General features: G+C 39.3%; 1 protein-coding gene across 2 annotated transcripts in view; it reads right to left on the reverse strand.

The window, feature by feature from the left end:
* The window catches only part of TDRD3 (tudor domain containing 3), a 378,807-nt gene that overhangs the window by 245,904 nt on the left and 116,439 nt on the right, over positions 1-16,464 (reverse strand). Inside the window, exons 2-3 of one of the 2 annotated variants that reach the window (XM_089668374.1) lie at positions 13,606-13,690; positions 2,950-3,015 (exon numbers count right to left, since the gene is read on the reverse strand). In XM_089668374.1, the coding sequence (XP_089524500.1) occupies positions 2,950-3,015; positions 13,606-13,690 (151 nt within the window). Of the gene's footprint in view, positions 1-2,949; positions 3,016-13,605; positions 13,691-16,464 lie in introns of those variants that run through there. The other variant, XM_089668381.1, reaches the window with a different exon arrangement.

A 16,464-nucleotide genomic window follows, 5' to 3' on the forward strand; every position in this document is an offset into this window, starting at 1 on the left:
TTGCACTCCTGAGTTCCCACCAGGATTAACATCTACTTTATTTCAATAGCAGATTAACAAGGGATTCCTGCGCATTGGTGATTATTTGAATGTGGATCAACTATATCCCCTGACACATTTTAGGGATAACTTGCAGATGCCACCTGGCAAAATTTTTCGGTATAACCAAATTGCATTGTTTATAAGATCCAGGCTCAAATTATTAACTGGCCCTCTCACATTGACTCTCTTTGAAATATCGCAGAAATTTGTGAGGGGCAGAGTGTCTGCAGTATACGCATCTCCCACTTAACCAGCATCTAAGCTTCCTTATAGGACTCAATGAGAACGGGAATTGAACCTTACTTTTGAATTGTCTCAATGGCAAGGTATTGCTTACACTTTATCCAAAGTATCTATCAATATGGCATTGACAGAAGCAAACTATAAAAGGCTTTTACGTTGGCATCTGGTTTCCACACAGTTGTGAATATGCATATGTCCGCATCGCCTAATTGTTTTCGACGTTGTGGCCAACTGAGAACTATGCACCATATTTGGTGGCAATGCCCTGTGGTCACTAGATTTTGGATGTTCAATTTTATTTACTCAGTGACAGGTGTGAATATCTGTAGATCCCTGGAACCGGCGCTTTTTCAGAAAATCCCTGATGAAGTCACTAAAAAGTCGGTGAATTTGATCTCATGTCTTTGTTGGCGAGAATATTGGAAACAGTCTGTGGTCCCACTTGCTTATGTTAAGGCTAAACTAAACTGGATTATGGTCAATGATAGACTCATCTGCATCCTTCATAACAATACAAAAGAAGAAATTTGAAAGAACTTGGGATCCGTGGATCCGTTATAGAATGGTTCCTTAGGGTGTCCCAGGTTGACATTTTTCCAGAGTCGAGAACAAAAACAAAAGCAAAAAGGAGTTTTGTTTTTGTTCTCGACTTTGGAAAAATGTTTTAATTTTTTTTCTTTTTCTCTCTCTTTTCTCTTCTTATATTAATTAATTTGATCACAGAGGTACCTACGGCCCTTTGTGGCTCGTGGCCCGCTTATGTTCTCAGGACTAGTACACAGTGGTTCCTCCCCTACCATTACTTCTCCTCCCCCTACCCTTCTCCCTTTTTTCCCCACTGTACACTTGTTAATACACCTTTATATATGGTTGTAAAAATGTTGGGGTTTTTTTACTATCAGGTTTCATTCTATTTCTGGTCTCTCGTGGGTTGGGTTAGCATTTTTAATCTATTGATATCATTATCTCTAACTCATATATGATCTATGTCTGAGATCATAATAACTTGCCTGTTTGCTCATTTGATAATGGATCAAATTAAGATGGTTACTTGGATGTGGAATTCCGACTTTCTGTCATAGTGATACTCTGTAAAACGATGTCTGTTTGACTGTTCTAATTGTACTTCTTGCAATATCCTAATAAAAACATTGAAATATAAAAGTCCAAAGAAGAATGAGAATAGAAGTGACCTTAAAGGAAATTCAAACGTAGGAAAAGTGCACTGTAAATGCATGTCACTGGGTATGCAAAAATGTGCAGTAAACGTAAAGCTCCTGGTGTGAATAAGCCCTAAATGGCATGCACATTAACCAGCATTTGTGCTTAGTGATCTGCCACAGATGAGTAAATTCTACTTTTCCAGTTCCTTTTCCACCCATTGTGGCATTACATAGTTCACCTAAGTGCCAGCAGCTGTTTCTAAAATATAATGTCTTACAAAACTTCTTTCATTGTCATTCAAAACTACTACACTAAGTCCCCTATTTATGAACGAGTTCCGTCTCGGGAGCTTGTTCGTAAGTCCAACTTGTTCGTAAGTCCAGCAAAGATCAGCACTTGCAGACAATGGCTGCGAGCACTGATCAGTGTGTTAGTACGGCGATCTGTCAGTTTATTTTTGTTCTGCCCGCTGAGTGTGTGTACTCAGCTTTACACAATTGAGCATGCTCACGTCTTTCAAAGTTCATAAGTTGAACATTCGTATGTAGGGAACTTTCTGTACTGAAAATGCAGCATGTGGAAAGAACACATATGAAAAAAGTAAAATTGACCCTGTTACAAACTTTAAGATGACTTTTTGCCATTAAAACGAATTTGCAAAAAAAGTGGGGAGGTTAAAGCTTTAGTTTTCCTTTATGCCAGAAGTTGATTTAAGCGTCTAATTTAAAAGAAAGAATTTAACTAAGCAGCAAAGTACAAAGAGGTGCTAAATGGAAAGACTGCAGTGATTAAATTCTCAGTTTTAATATATCGGTGTGACTTTTAAAAGCTCAAACTCGCAGTGGCTATTAAACCACAAAATCCTGTAAAATAGAAAAGTGAGAAAGAAGCTCAGCTACCTTAAAAGAGAACTGCGTTACAAAATGGCATCTGTTTCATTAGAAAACCTGGTTTAAACGCAGCTATACATATACCAAGTGTGGCCTGCTTCGGTAGTCCCTCCTGCCCCTCTGCTAATTAAGGAAGATGGTACACTTGTCACGAATCCAGTCAAACACTGCAGCACCAGCTGATAAACAAACAGAAACAGCTGGTAACTTGCAGCACACACCGAAACCTCTCGCCGCCAGTCAGGTCTGATTTACTTCACAAACTAAATCCTCTCCGAAGCATTAATAAAACACTGGTGTGCATCTTCCATCAGTTACGCACAAACACAAGAGATGGAGGCAGAACATAATCAGTTCAAGTAAAAGCTGCTTCACAAGCGACACAGAAGAGGTCAAAAGCAGTGGCATGCAATTTTAACACAATCCGTTTTATAAACTCCCTGGAGGTATGACCTCATACAAAGGGTTTCGATTTTATAGTGAGGAAAATATATAATAAAAAAAAAAAAAAGATGAAAAACAAAGATGCAGTTCCTGAGAAGTAAAGCACGGTCATGACAAGGGAAAAATGAAAACAAGAAACTGACAAAAAATTTCCAGCCCTTGTTACCTTCTCCACTTTTCCTCCATTGATGTCGCCTGGGAGATATTTCTTTCCAATAGTTCTAAGATCTGTCTGAAAGATAAAATTAAAAAATATACATAGTAACATTTTGCTTTGAAAATATAACACACAGAAAGCAAATGCAACATGAAAAAAAAAAAGCGTGCAAATGTGTACATTCACTCCATCACGTGTGGAAAAGACAGTAACGAAAATATGTTCCAACTCATCCCTTCAGAACCACAGGAGCTCCAAGCCTTAGACATTCACATGAAATGTATGCTTTATGAGTTTGTTTTTTCAATCATAATTTGTTACATAGTTACAAAAGTAGTCTGGCTGTAAAAAAGACAAAAGTCCATCCAGTTCAACCATAAAAAAAAAAAAAAAAGTTATAATCCTAAACCTACAGTTGATCCAGAGGAAGGCAAAAACACCCAGCAAAGCATGATCCAAGTTGCTCCTGCTGGGAAAAAAATTCCTTCCTGATTCCCCGAGGGATATTCCCTGGATCAACTTTACCTATAAATGTTAGTATCCAGTTATATTCTGTGTATGTAAGAAAGAATCCAGGCCTTTTTTGAAGCAATCCACTGAGCTGGCCAGAACCAACTCTTGAGGGAGTCTATTCCACATTTTCACAGCTCTCACTGTGAAGAAACCTTTCCGTGTTTGGAGATTAAATTTATTTTCCTCCAAACATAAAGTGCCCCCTTGTCCTCTGTGATGACCTCAGGGTGAATAGCTCTACATTGAGTTCACTATATGAACCACTACTGTATTTATACATGTTGATCATATCCCCCCTTAATCTCTTCTCAAGAGAATAAATTCAGTTCCTCTAATCTTTCCTCATAGCGGATCTCCTCCATGCCTCATATCACTTTGGTTGCCCTTCTTTGTACTTTCTCCAGTTCCCCAATGTACTTTTTGTGAATTGGTGCCCAAAACTGAACTGCATATTCCAGATGAGGTGTTACTAATGATTTGTATTGCGGTAATAGGATATCTCTCTCTCTGGAGTCTATACTTCTTTTAATACAAGAGATGATTTTGCTCGCTTTAGAAACCGCAGCTTGGCATTGCATGCCATTATTAAGCTTGTGATCTACCAGAACTCCCAGATCCTTCTCCACCATTGATTCCCCCAATTTTAACCCCCTAGTATGTATGATGCATGCATATTCTTAGCCCCCAAGTGCATAACCTTACATTTATCAACATTAAACCTCATTTGCCACATAGTTGCCCAATTACACAGTGCATTGAGGTCAGTTTGTAAGTTGGAGACATCCTGTAAGGACGTTATTCCACTGCACAGCTTGGTGTCATCTGCAAAGACTGAAATGGGATTTCTAATCTCAGACCCTATATCGTTTATAAATATATTGAAAAGTAAGTGTCCCAACACTGAACCCTGGGGTACACCACTGACTACCCTAGACCAATCAGAGTATGAATCATTAACCACTACTCTTTGAATGCGATCTTTTAGCCAGTTTTCTATCCATTTACATTCGGATTTTTCCAAGCCCGTAGACTTTACCTTACATATTAACTGTGTGTGGGGAACTGTGTCAAACACTTTTGAAAATTCAAGAATACCATGTCTACCGCTACCCCTCTGTCCAAGGTTTTGCTCACCCCCTCAGATTTGAAATCGGATTTGTTTGACAATTTCTGTCTTTCATGAATCCATGCTGTCTGATGCTTAAAATATTTTTTTCTAGCAAGAACTCATCCACGTGGTCTTTTATTAAACTCTCTAGTATCTTCCCAACTATAGATGTTAAACTAACAGGTCTATAATTACTTGGTAAAGATTATGACCCCTTTTTAAATATTGGCACCACATTGGCCTTACTATGCCAGTCATTAAAGAGTCCCTAAAAATTATAAACAATAGCTGTGAAATGAGAGAGCTCAATTCTTTAACTACCTGCCGACCGCAGATAGCCGAATGACGGCTTCACTGCGGCCGGCCAGTTCTGAGTGAACGTCATATGACGTCCCCCCAGAACGCGCTCTCCTGCGCGCCCCAGGGGGCGCGCACCCGGCGATCTCCATGATTGCTGTGTCCTACGGACACAGCTGATCACGTGATGTGGTAAAAGGCCAATCACAGCGGCCTTTTACCACCTGATAAGCGGTGTCCAATGACACGCTGATCAGAGGGAAATGCAAGTGCCGGTACTGCCGAGAACAGGCAGTTGTCAGAGCGGGGATCGGCACCGATCATCAGGGCACTGATGATCAGTGCCCTGATGATCGGTGCCCAGCAGTGCCACCCGCAAGTTCCGCCCACCTGTGCCCAGCAGTGCGCCCACTAGCTCCGCCAACCTGTGCCCAGCAGATCACCCACCTGTGCCCAGCAGTGCACCCACCTGTGCCACTCTGCAGTGCCACCTACCTGTGCCCAGAAGTGCCACCTACATGTGCCCAGCAGTGCCACCCACCTGTGTCCACCCACCAGTGCCACCCACCTGTGCCCACCCACCAGTGCTGCCCACCAGTGCCACCCACCAGTGCAGCCCAGCAGTGCTGCCAGTCAGTGCCACCAGTCAGTGCCCAGGGGTTGTGCCAGTCAGTGCCGCCAGTCAGTGCCCAGCAGTGATGCCAGTCAGTGCCGTCTATCAGTACCCATCAGTGTCACCTATCAGTGCCGCCTATTAGTGCCGCCTATCCGTGACACCTCATTAGTGCTGTCTATCAGTGCCGCCTATCCGCGCCACCTCATTAGTACTGCCTATCAGTGCCCTTTAGTGCTGCCTATCAGTGCTGCCTATCAGTGCCCATCAGTGCCGCCTATCAGTGCCCATCAGTGCTGCCTCATCAACGCACATCAGTGAAGGAGAAAAAATGCCTGTTTGAAAAATTTTATAATAGAAACAAAGAAACTTTTTTTTTTCACATTTTTTGCACTTTTTTATTTATAGCGCAAAAAGTAAAGCGCCCAGTGGCGATTAAATACCACCAAAAGAAAGCTCTATTTGTGAGAAAAAAATGATCAAAATTTCATATGGGTACAATGTTGCATGACCGTGCAATTGTCAATCAAAGTGCGGCAACGCTGAAAGCTGAAAATTGGCCTGGTAAATAAGGGGGTATAAGTGCCTGGTAGGCAAGTGGTTAAGGACCCGTGGGTGTATGCCATCTGGTCCAGGTGCTTTATTCACCTTTATACTGTCTAAATATTTTTGGATCATATCAATTGTGAGCCAATGTGGATCATCTGGAGCTATGTCAATACCATGCCCATTATGGACAAAAGCTCCCCCATGCTCCTTTGTATACACAGAGCTGAAGACGTTTTTAAATAAATTTGCCTTCTCTTTGTCCCCAGTCACTCACTGTAGATTATTTTGTAAAGGGCCTACATGTTCAGACCGGACCTTTTTACTATTAATATATTTGAATAATTTTTGGGGGTTGTTCCTGCTATCTTTTGCAATCTGTCATTAATTTTCAATTTTTGTGGCCTTTATTTCTTTTTCGCATATTCTGTTGTATTCTTTGTAATGTTTAAACGATGATAGCATTCCTTCATTTTTATATTTAATAAAAGCTCTTTTCTTATTAGCTATAGCTTTTTTAACTTTGGCTGTAAGCCACATAGGTTTGATTTTTAGTCTTTTAAACTTGTTGCCCATGGGAATATATTTTGCAGTGTGTTCACATACAGTCTTTTGAAGAACTCCCATTTCTGTTGTGTTCATCGATGCCAACATTCCCTCCCAGTTTAAGTCTTGGAGAGCAGCTCTCAGCCTTGGAAAATTAGCTTCGTTGAAATTGAGCTTTTTTATTTTTCCTATATGTGCTCGCTGTTTACAGCTAACAATAAATGAAATCATGTTATGGTCACTGCTACCCAGATGTTCTTTTATATGGACATTCGTAATAAGCTCTGCTTGGTTTGAGATTACCAGGTCCAGCAGAGCATCATTCCTAGTAGGGGCTTCTATGAATTGTACCATAAAATTGTCCTGTAGTAGGTTTAAAAATGTTTGCCCTTTAACTGTTTCTGCAGTACCATTACTCCAGGCAATTTACAAGTAGTTAAAATCCCCCATTATTATCACTGTCCCAGCCCTTGCAGCCCTTAATTTGCATTAAACGTTTCTCAAACATACAGTATATAGAAATAGTATCACTGCAATCCCCATTGCTTTATACAGTAGTATTTATTTCCTGTGATCGTTAGCTCTATTCAATGGCCATAATGCAGTATTTTCCTAATTCTCACTACCCTGCATGGATGAAAAACATTCAACCTGGAGAGAAAATAGCCTAATATTAATTTGTGCCCCTATTCACATAGAACAAATGCACATGTAGTTTCACAGGATGAATGACCCTGCAAATTTTGTACAAATACACATTATAATGTTGATATGGTGTATATGTTTTCATAATCTTAGTTACCGTAAATGCAGATTTGTCACACGGAAAAAGGCAGTACATCCCTACATTTACCACCACTGTATAGCAAAAAAGCAACAAATCAGTCAAGTGTTCCTGATTAGGTGCCAACGATTAGAACTTAATCAGGGAGTATACAGATGGACCCTGTCTTATTTAAACCAAAGATGCCTAGGGTCTGGTGTTCTGTTTGCTACTGATCTGTGTGCTGTCATCAAAAGATCTCTCTAAAGTTCACAAAGAAACTTGTGAATGCCTATGAGTCTCGCAAGGAATTTAAAAGATAGGCAAATTATCTGAAGCCTATCATGTCACTGAAGGGAAATTGAATCTTAAAATGGTTTAATTTCAAATGACTTCTAACAATGACTGTTCATTTTTCCAGGACTGGCCAACCCAGAAAATTTAACCCAAGACTCATCGTTTGATCTTAAAAGACTCCAAGAACCCCAAAACATTATTGTGGGATGCACAGATAATTTGTGCAACAGCTGGTGTCAAAGTGCATGCATCTACAATCAGAAAGACATTTCACCAATTTAACCACCGGGGAGGTGCCAGGACCAGGATCTGAACCCACGAAATCTGCTTCACCTATCAGTAGCTCTTCTTGCTGAGCTACCTGAGGAGCTGGACAGCATCCTGTCTGAATCCTTGGGTAATCTTGCCATGTTCCTGATTTCCATATTATTGTGCTCTCTCCAGCATATCTTGCTTCTTTGTGTACCTCAAGCTGTCCTTATCTGCACTACTGCTCGTTACTGGCCTTTGCATGTTCCTCAACTACACTTCTGCTTTATCCCAACCTACAACCACTTATTACCAACCTTTAGCTTGTTTACTGACTATGCTTCTATTTGATCCCTACGTGCTATATCTGTGACTGGATCCTGGGCTTACTGAACTCCTGGTGGGACAATCCTGAAGACACAAACTGGTACAAATACACAGCAAAACCCATCTCCACTATCAGCAGCTCTGGTAAATACCAGTTATTGTTTAGACCCTGAACCACGGCTGAGCCTGTGTCATCCACCAGGATGACCTGCTTGTGTACGTCTCCAGCTGGTTGGTGGGAGCCTCTCTACTGCTATAGCTACTGGTCTCTGAGCCTGACCCCTGACTGTGATAGAAGGTGTGCTTTCCAAGACAAACAGAGCAAAACTACAATTTGCAATTGAACATTTGAGCCAAGACCTTCTGGAACAAAATGCTGTTTGTTATGCAAATATATAGTGGTCTGTCAACAGTTGTCTGGCTTGAAAGATTTCAATCCAGTTGAAATGTTATAGGGGTTTTGAAACAGGCAATTCATGCAAGAAAATCAACAAATATCTTGCAACGGAAGGCATTCTGCCTGGAGGAACAGTCAGAAATACAAATGTCAGATTGATGGGCAATAATAAAAAATGCCCATAAGTAGTAATTTTTGGTTAAGAAAGCAATACCAGTTTCTGAGGCCAAAGGAGTATTTTTTTTTTCACCACAGTGCACCATTACTTCCATTTATATTTTGTAGAATATATGATTTTAAAGACAAATTTTCATTTTATTTAAGGCATATTATTATAGGCAATGTTTGGCTCCTATTTTTGATTTATACCTCTTCCTTTCAATATAATTTCTATGCTGATGACACCCAGACATATCACAGGAGACATTAGGCATCAGTTACATTGGTGTGTGTGTGCGCACACAGGAGACATTATGCATCAATTGCATTGGTGTGTGTGTACCAGGGACATTATGCATCAGCCACAATGGTGTACAGGCACAAGGGATATTATGAATCAGTTACATGTAGATGCATGTGTGTAGGCACAGGGGATATTATGCACTAGTTACGTTAGTGGGAGAGATTGTATAGATCACTTACATGCGTGTTTCACAGTATGAATAAGTTAGGATTGTACATGTATATATTCTTTTGTAACGTGACCGTATATCTCCACGTAAAACAGGACAATGGCGACCAGGATTTGTCTTGATATATTTACACACAAATTGCTGAGTGACTTTAACTGTATGTAAATATGTAATTTAAAATCATATAGGTGAAATAATGACTACCATAACCGGCTTTATTTGTAGCTGGTTCCTAGATCTCTGTGAGATTTCTCCATGTGCGTAAACCCTAACAATGAAAGGCTTTGACTAGCTCCCTTTGGTCTGTTAAAAAACCACTGAAAGAGTTTTATTTTGTTTTGGGATTGGTGGAAATCAGAAATTCAAAGCTGTGTCCTGTCCTATGCTCATTTCTCATTGGTCTGTGTTATCCCAAAAAATAATTTTAACTTTCACAGTTATCTTAGGACTTTAAAACTGATCATGCAATAGCAGATGTTCGTATGAACATTTGCACGAAAATTCTAAGCACATTCGAGGACTTGATGAATGTAATTCGAAAATACTTCAAAATTTCATATGTATTTAATTTTGAATATTGGAATTAATATAATTTCCGGAGGGAAAACCACATACACTGTTACAGCACTGCTGATCCCCCACTCAGTAGTAACCCCCAGCTCTGCTGATCCTTTGGTTTGCTGATCCTCCTCTCACCTACCACTATTTCCCTCCTACGATTTGCACCATGTGTGACACTGCTATTTTCTGCTGCTCCAGCTCTGCTCCTTTGAAATTTCTCATCATCAACAATTTGAAAATCTAAAGAACATTCTTCAAATGAAGCATTTCAAATTAAATTCCACTAGTGTATAGCCAGCTATAGTTAATTGGTACCTGTGCTTTGGAGGTGAACACAGAAGGAATGGTTGAGTAGTTTAACAAAACAAAAAACTTAACAGGGCTGACAACACTCAGTCCACAAAAAAGCTCTGTGTTGTCAGCCCACAATAGGTAAATAAAATCCAAGTGCATGTTTGGCAGCTCAAATTGCCCTCAGCTAGACAAAGTCAAATCAATATAGGGCTACTGAAGAAAGGACTGAGTCAGAATGCAAGTCAAACTTTTAAAAAGCTGGAGAGCAACAGTTCATAAAACACCCATTCTTGAATGCACAGTACTGTACAATCCAATCTCAAAGATTATAAATCACACTATAAAATATAAAGAATTTACAATGAAATGAACATTTCAAAACATTCAGCAATGAGAGAAAATGACATATGACAGCCGATTTGAGTTATAGCTTTGTTTTCCTGGTTCTGGTTGGAAGTCACTAAAGCACGGAATTAAGCCAATTGCTCAGCTGAAGCACAAATCATTTGAACTGCCATGCGATAATTAACATAAGCATCTGGTATCCAGCAGAGAATCATTTCAGCACTATAGGAGATGAAGTATGATAGGACAAGGGTTATTAAGTACCATTACTGCTTTTATCTGTAAACCTGTATTTACATACATTTAAAAAGGAAAGCGGATTAATTGTCCCCTAATCTTTTTCTACTATACAAAAAAAAAATGCAAAATTATAAAAGTACTTCTTTGTACTATGTAGTAAAATAAGTTTTTTTTTACTCACTGCAAAATACTTTTCTTGGAGTTCATTGATTGGACCCAGGAAGCCTTTATGTTTGGGTTATACTGCCACTTAAAGGAAGAATGGACATTGGCAAATAAAAACACTTTAAGCCAGCCCAGGATTACCTCTCCCACAACCACCATGCCTTAGTTTTGTGGCAAAGCAGTACCAACAGCATTATCAAAACCACAAAGGGGTGAGGCCTGTTTCTCTCAATGCCTGATGCCAGAAATAAAAGAAAGAAAGTACTCCTATACTTAGGAAGAGACAGGGAAGGAAAACCCCCAATCCAGAGACTATAAGCTTGGAAAATGGACTCTGCAATCCAGACGCTGAATCCTGAACCAGAAGAGTAAAGCAAAAAACGAATCCCCCGCCAGAGAGATCAAGGTTAAATTCCATTGAGTCAGCATGGTGAAACTGAGTATGTACATGGGGTGTGTATGTGTGTGGGGTGTGTCTCTTTCCTCCAATCATCTCTCAGAGAGCTCTAACTGTAGCTCCCTGACCTTTTTTTACCTAAAAAAAATCAGACCTAATGAAGGGATGTATGAAAGAGAAGACTGCAGATAATCAAGTAAAGCCTATGTAGGAGGATTTGTTTCATCTCTGTGTACCACCTGAGGCTGTTCACTTCACTGGATATATGAGAGTGTTTATAACCACTTTCTGGAGTAAGAAACACTGGTCACTGTGACCAATGGCTCAACTGCCACTAAGGCTGCAATAGACACTGAGTATGGCCCGTGAGTATGAATAGAGCCTCAGCAGTCAGACCCTGTCAAAAACTGGGTGCATTTGACCATAAAGCCTTGCATGACTGTTGCAGAGACCCTAACTGACAAGGCAGGGAACTCAACCTTGCCCAGCAGAGTGAAGGAGGACTCTGGAGATAGCTGGTACTTGGTGAGGCTCAGATAGCCAGATGAGACAAAAGTCACTGTAGGGGTGAGGGGCAATTTGAACAGACCAGAAATCGGAATAATGGGAGTCTTCCTTGATACTGAATGGTGGAAAGAAAAAAAACACAGAGCATTTGACACTCCATTCTGCATATGATGGCAGTGCTCAGTTCTTCAGCATTAACCCCTTCTGAAGAAGAACTGGCAGTTTTTTTGTTTGCCAGTATCCAGTCCCCTGGAGGCAGCAGTATAACCCAAAGGTGAAGACTTACGGTGTCCCTCAATGTACGAGAAATAATAGTTTTCTTTTTCTTTGCTTTAAATGTCATTTAGAACGTAAGGAACACATTTTCATATTTTGCTAAATTCTAGTATTACATGTTAGAACTATACCTGTGAAATAGATTATGCGTAATAGTTCAAGATCCAAAAGAACAATATTCATAAATTCTTTAACAGCCAACAATGATCTCATATACTGGATCATTCAAATCACAAGGCAAACGGACAAGGCTCTGAACAATGTGAGCTTGTAAAAAAGTGAAGTATAAAAGTAGGAAAAGCAGACCGTCAAGCTAACTTTTACCATCTTTTAGCAAATTATCTTAATATACCAGTGCTAACAAAAGACTGATATATGTGTTTTGTGTTCTGCTGAGGGCAAACACTGCTACTCACTGCCACCTAGCTCTCACACCAGTTCCAAGGCTACAGTAATCTACAATTGAAAAATTACCTGCAGACAGTTGCAGTTTGTATATGAGTTTAGTTGCATCAGCCTTTTTTCTGTGTTTTTTTTCTCAATACCCTATTCTTGAGGGGATGTTATATCCCAAGCAACTTATCTTCCTCTTTGTTGGTAGCTTTCTGAGCAAGGAGATAGGGCTGGGTAATTGAAATGGAGTACAGAGCAAAGCTGGTGCTTACTATTGTGTGCTTGCTTGAGAGGAGAAGAGGGCCAGTTCACATGCATAGTGCTAATTTTAAAAATACACTGCACCAAACTGCATGGTACTATGGAATTTGGTGCCTGCAAATGCACTGCATTGTGAGCTGCACTTGGGATGCCGTAAACAACTGTCACATGTAGCGAAGATGGGTACACCCGATAACGTCACAGCATCTAACTAGAGGATATTTTGTCCTAATGAACAAGGAAATTAGAACCTATCACAATACATTTTACTTTCCCAGCACTTTTCTAAACACAGCTAAACTGTTTGCAGCTAAATATTGCTAATCGTTATGTATGAATAACAAGATCACTTTGCATTATGTGAGCCCAGCTGCTTTTAGAGAAGTCTTCTAAACGCAGCTACACTGTGGAATGTAGACGTTTGTGTGAATGTAGCCTCAATCTGGTCAGTACTTTAGTTTGTCAAGGGGGTACACCAGCTCGTATGATGACGTGGACTAGTTACATGGTACTGAAAATGTGGATTCCTGTCCTGTTGTAAATCTTTGCATCCCTCCCCAATGGCATCTCATTTCACAATGCAGAAAAGAATTTGGTAGAGACTCTTGGCCGTAATACAACCCAGGAGCATTTCATAATCTATTTTTGTCATTTTTATATTTTCACTTGTGGAATTCGAAGATCTTTAAAAAGCTGCAAAACACCACCACTGGGTCAGTATCACCATTTGATGAAGGCAGGGCTGCTCTGAGGTATGGTCTATACAGGAGTGGTTGTTCTACTCATGTCTCAAAAACAAGAATGCTTTAAAATGCTAGAGAAGGAATTACAGGAAATGTATCTGTACTTTAAGCATGACACAAAACCTAGAATGGTGTTCTTCAGCAGAGCTACAACGTATCAAAGAATTAGGTTATTAAATCAGAAAATGAACTTACATTGAGAGCAACAAGGAGAATAGCACTTTTATTCACTTTATCTGATGAACCTCTACAAGCGTCAAATCCCTCTTCAGTAAGATACCTGTTAAAAGATATATAAAGAACATTTCATTACAAGCTAGTCTGATGGAAAGCATGCTGTTATAAAATTGATAAGTCTCGGACACATTACAGCTATGTACAGAATATCTAACGTATAAATACTTCAGGACAGGCACACTGAAATGTTCTAAAAACAACTTTTGGAAGTTATTCGGCAAAACTACTAAATTAGAAGGCAGAGCTTTACAAAATTTTAAGCATATACCAGCCAAGAAGTCACTACATCTCCTTAAACTGAGCCTGTGTTTTTCCCATATAGTGAACAGCAACAAGTTCAGTTTAATCTCTGATTGACCCACAACACATAATCCCCTTTCCTCAGTCCTGGGGACTCTCGTGGTTGCCAGGAGTTACAAAAATTTTCTGTATTTCTGGGCATAGGGGAGTATGCGACTTACAATTCTTTGTTCAAGGTGACAGCGCTGGTGCTTGGCCACTCAGGGACCCAGCACTATCATATAGCGACAGAGACAAAGTTCCCATTACTGTTGTTACTGGCTGCTTGCCTCACCTATCACATTAACCCTTTCACCCTCAGGCCCTCCGCTCCACTTTTGAACTCAGGGAACCAGATCATTTTTGCAATTTTTTCTTTTTCCCTTACAGCTTTCAGAGTTTAAGGACCCCTGCATCCTCCCCCATATACATTTTCTGAAAGCATAGGATTAGTAGAATGAAAAGAAGTTGCTACTGATTTGTGATGTCCTGTGATATTTGCACAAATGTTAATCAAAACAATATTTTCACTAAAAATGCACTAAAATCATTGTTAGTGGATACATGCATGGCAAAACTTACAAAATTCCTGAAAAATTCATACTAAATATAAAAGCTAAAACTGTATTGTGTTAATAAATAACAAAAAGTTGTAAATTTTAAATTGTGCCTTTTTCTACAATGGCGAAAACTGAAGGTGCACAAAACTGTAACTAAAAATTATTTACTCTTAAAATCTGGAGGTTACCATTTTTCTTTCATAGATTACAGAGTTTGTAAAAGACCTCCAAATCATACATTTTCTGAAAGCACATGACCAGTAGAATAGAAAATTAAAAAAATGTACTACTGATTTTTTAGGCACTGCAATACTTGCACAAAATGTTTATCAAATCGCCATTTTCATTAAAATACACTAAAATTATTATTAGTGGACAAACACAACATAATTTACAAAACTCCTGCTAAACAGGAGGCCTTGTTCACATGGGGTGCATTAACATGCTTAAGTACAATACGCCCTTCGTCAGGACACATGCTTTCCATATACCTGCCTGTACCTCCCCCCATTCGCTTAAGTAAGTCTCAATAAACTAGCTGTCATTGACTTCTGGAGCAATACCCATGACAGTCATATAGCCACAATGGCAAAGCAGAGAGGCTTAGGCACTACTCGCACTAGGTTTTTGTGCTTTTGAATCATTTGATCCAGTGTTGCACCACAAAATAGTAATGGGAAACTGTGAAATAGAAATAAAGCTTACATAAAAGTCCCCGTGCTTCAAGCATTGCTAAGTTGCTATAAGTAAAAGTAACATGCAAGAAGCTTACACCCCAGCGAAGGCAAACAGATGTGTGAGTAAAGCCTTATGGTGGCTATAAACAGCTCAATGGTGCCCAACGTTAGAGATTACTAGGTTCAAACTATTTTGACCACCTAAGGATTTCAGCCAGAGAGCAAATTATCACTAATGTTTGTCAAATTCCTGATATGCTACTGCCTAGGGAAGCACTCAGACAACCTGAACTCATCTCTCTCTTTTTTGCATTCCAGTGAGCTGTGGGCAAGTACATTCTCTACCCCTACTGCTACTATTAATAATAATAATAATCTCTGAGAGGAAGCAGAATTTTCCCAATTGAAAACCTGCATACCTAATACATGCAGCCAGTAAAAATGTGACGTGTAGAGATCCCCCAAATCTTAAAACACACGTGTAACCTATGGTTCAGAAGTAAATAATTGAAGTTAACATTTTTCCAAAAGTACAGTGTACCAATTCTGTGGTTTGATGTGATCTACAGCAGGTTTCACAATTGTTATGGTTTGTTATTATATCGATTTAGGTCTCTGCAAAAGACACCCTAACAGGTCCAATAGTGCAGAAGTCATTTCAACTCTAGAAGTTTAAACTTGTTTAGAAAAAAAATGGACAAGGACAGGTAAAAGCTAACTAAATTCATCAAAACATTCCTCTGTTTGATAAAAAAAAAATGTAGTCTCTTTCAGAGTCAATTTCTCATTCTAGTACAAGGTCGCTAAACTTTATTTGCATACCTTTTAAGGTTTAGCTCAATAAAATATATTTGATTTGAAGTGAAGTGAAATGAAATCCTAAAATGCAACTATGTATTGCTTCACGGGCTTTCAAATGTTCAGTAAATTCACTCTAAATATATTGTACAGAAAAAAAATGATCTTTCAATAACAAGAGCAAAAAGAACATGCACTGAACCTACTCTATCAAGAATAAAAAAAAAAAAGAATTTATATTATAACCAAATCTAAAAATCTAAGCATGAACACAAGTATTCATACAATCTATACAGTAGCTGCTTTTATAAAAGTACAATTATATTATTTGAATTAAAAAAAAACTCCACAACTCAACAGATACCATTGGCCCCCTAAAATCCAACACATTTTGGTGCAAGAAAAAAAAAAAACTGTGTTCAATTGCCACAATATTTGCCTTCCCTGACATGGCCCATCAAAGAAGTGCAGTCAACCAGTGTGTAATCCATAAGCCACAGGTG

This window comes from Staurois parvus, unplaced genomic scaffold, assembly GCF_062004578.1.
Source record: "Staurois parvus isolate SC_StPar_1 unplaced genomic scaffold, SC_StPar_1.0 ptg000007l, whole genome shotgun sequence".
NCBI classification, from domain to species: Eukaryota; Metazoa; Chordata; class Amphibia; order Anura; family Ranidae; genus Staurois; species Staurois parvus.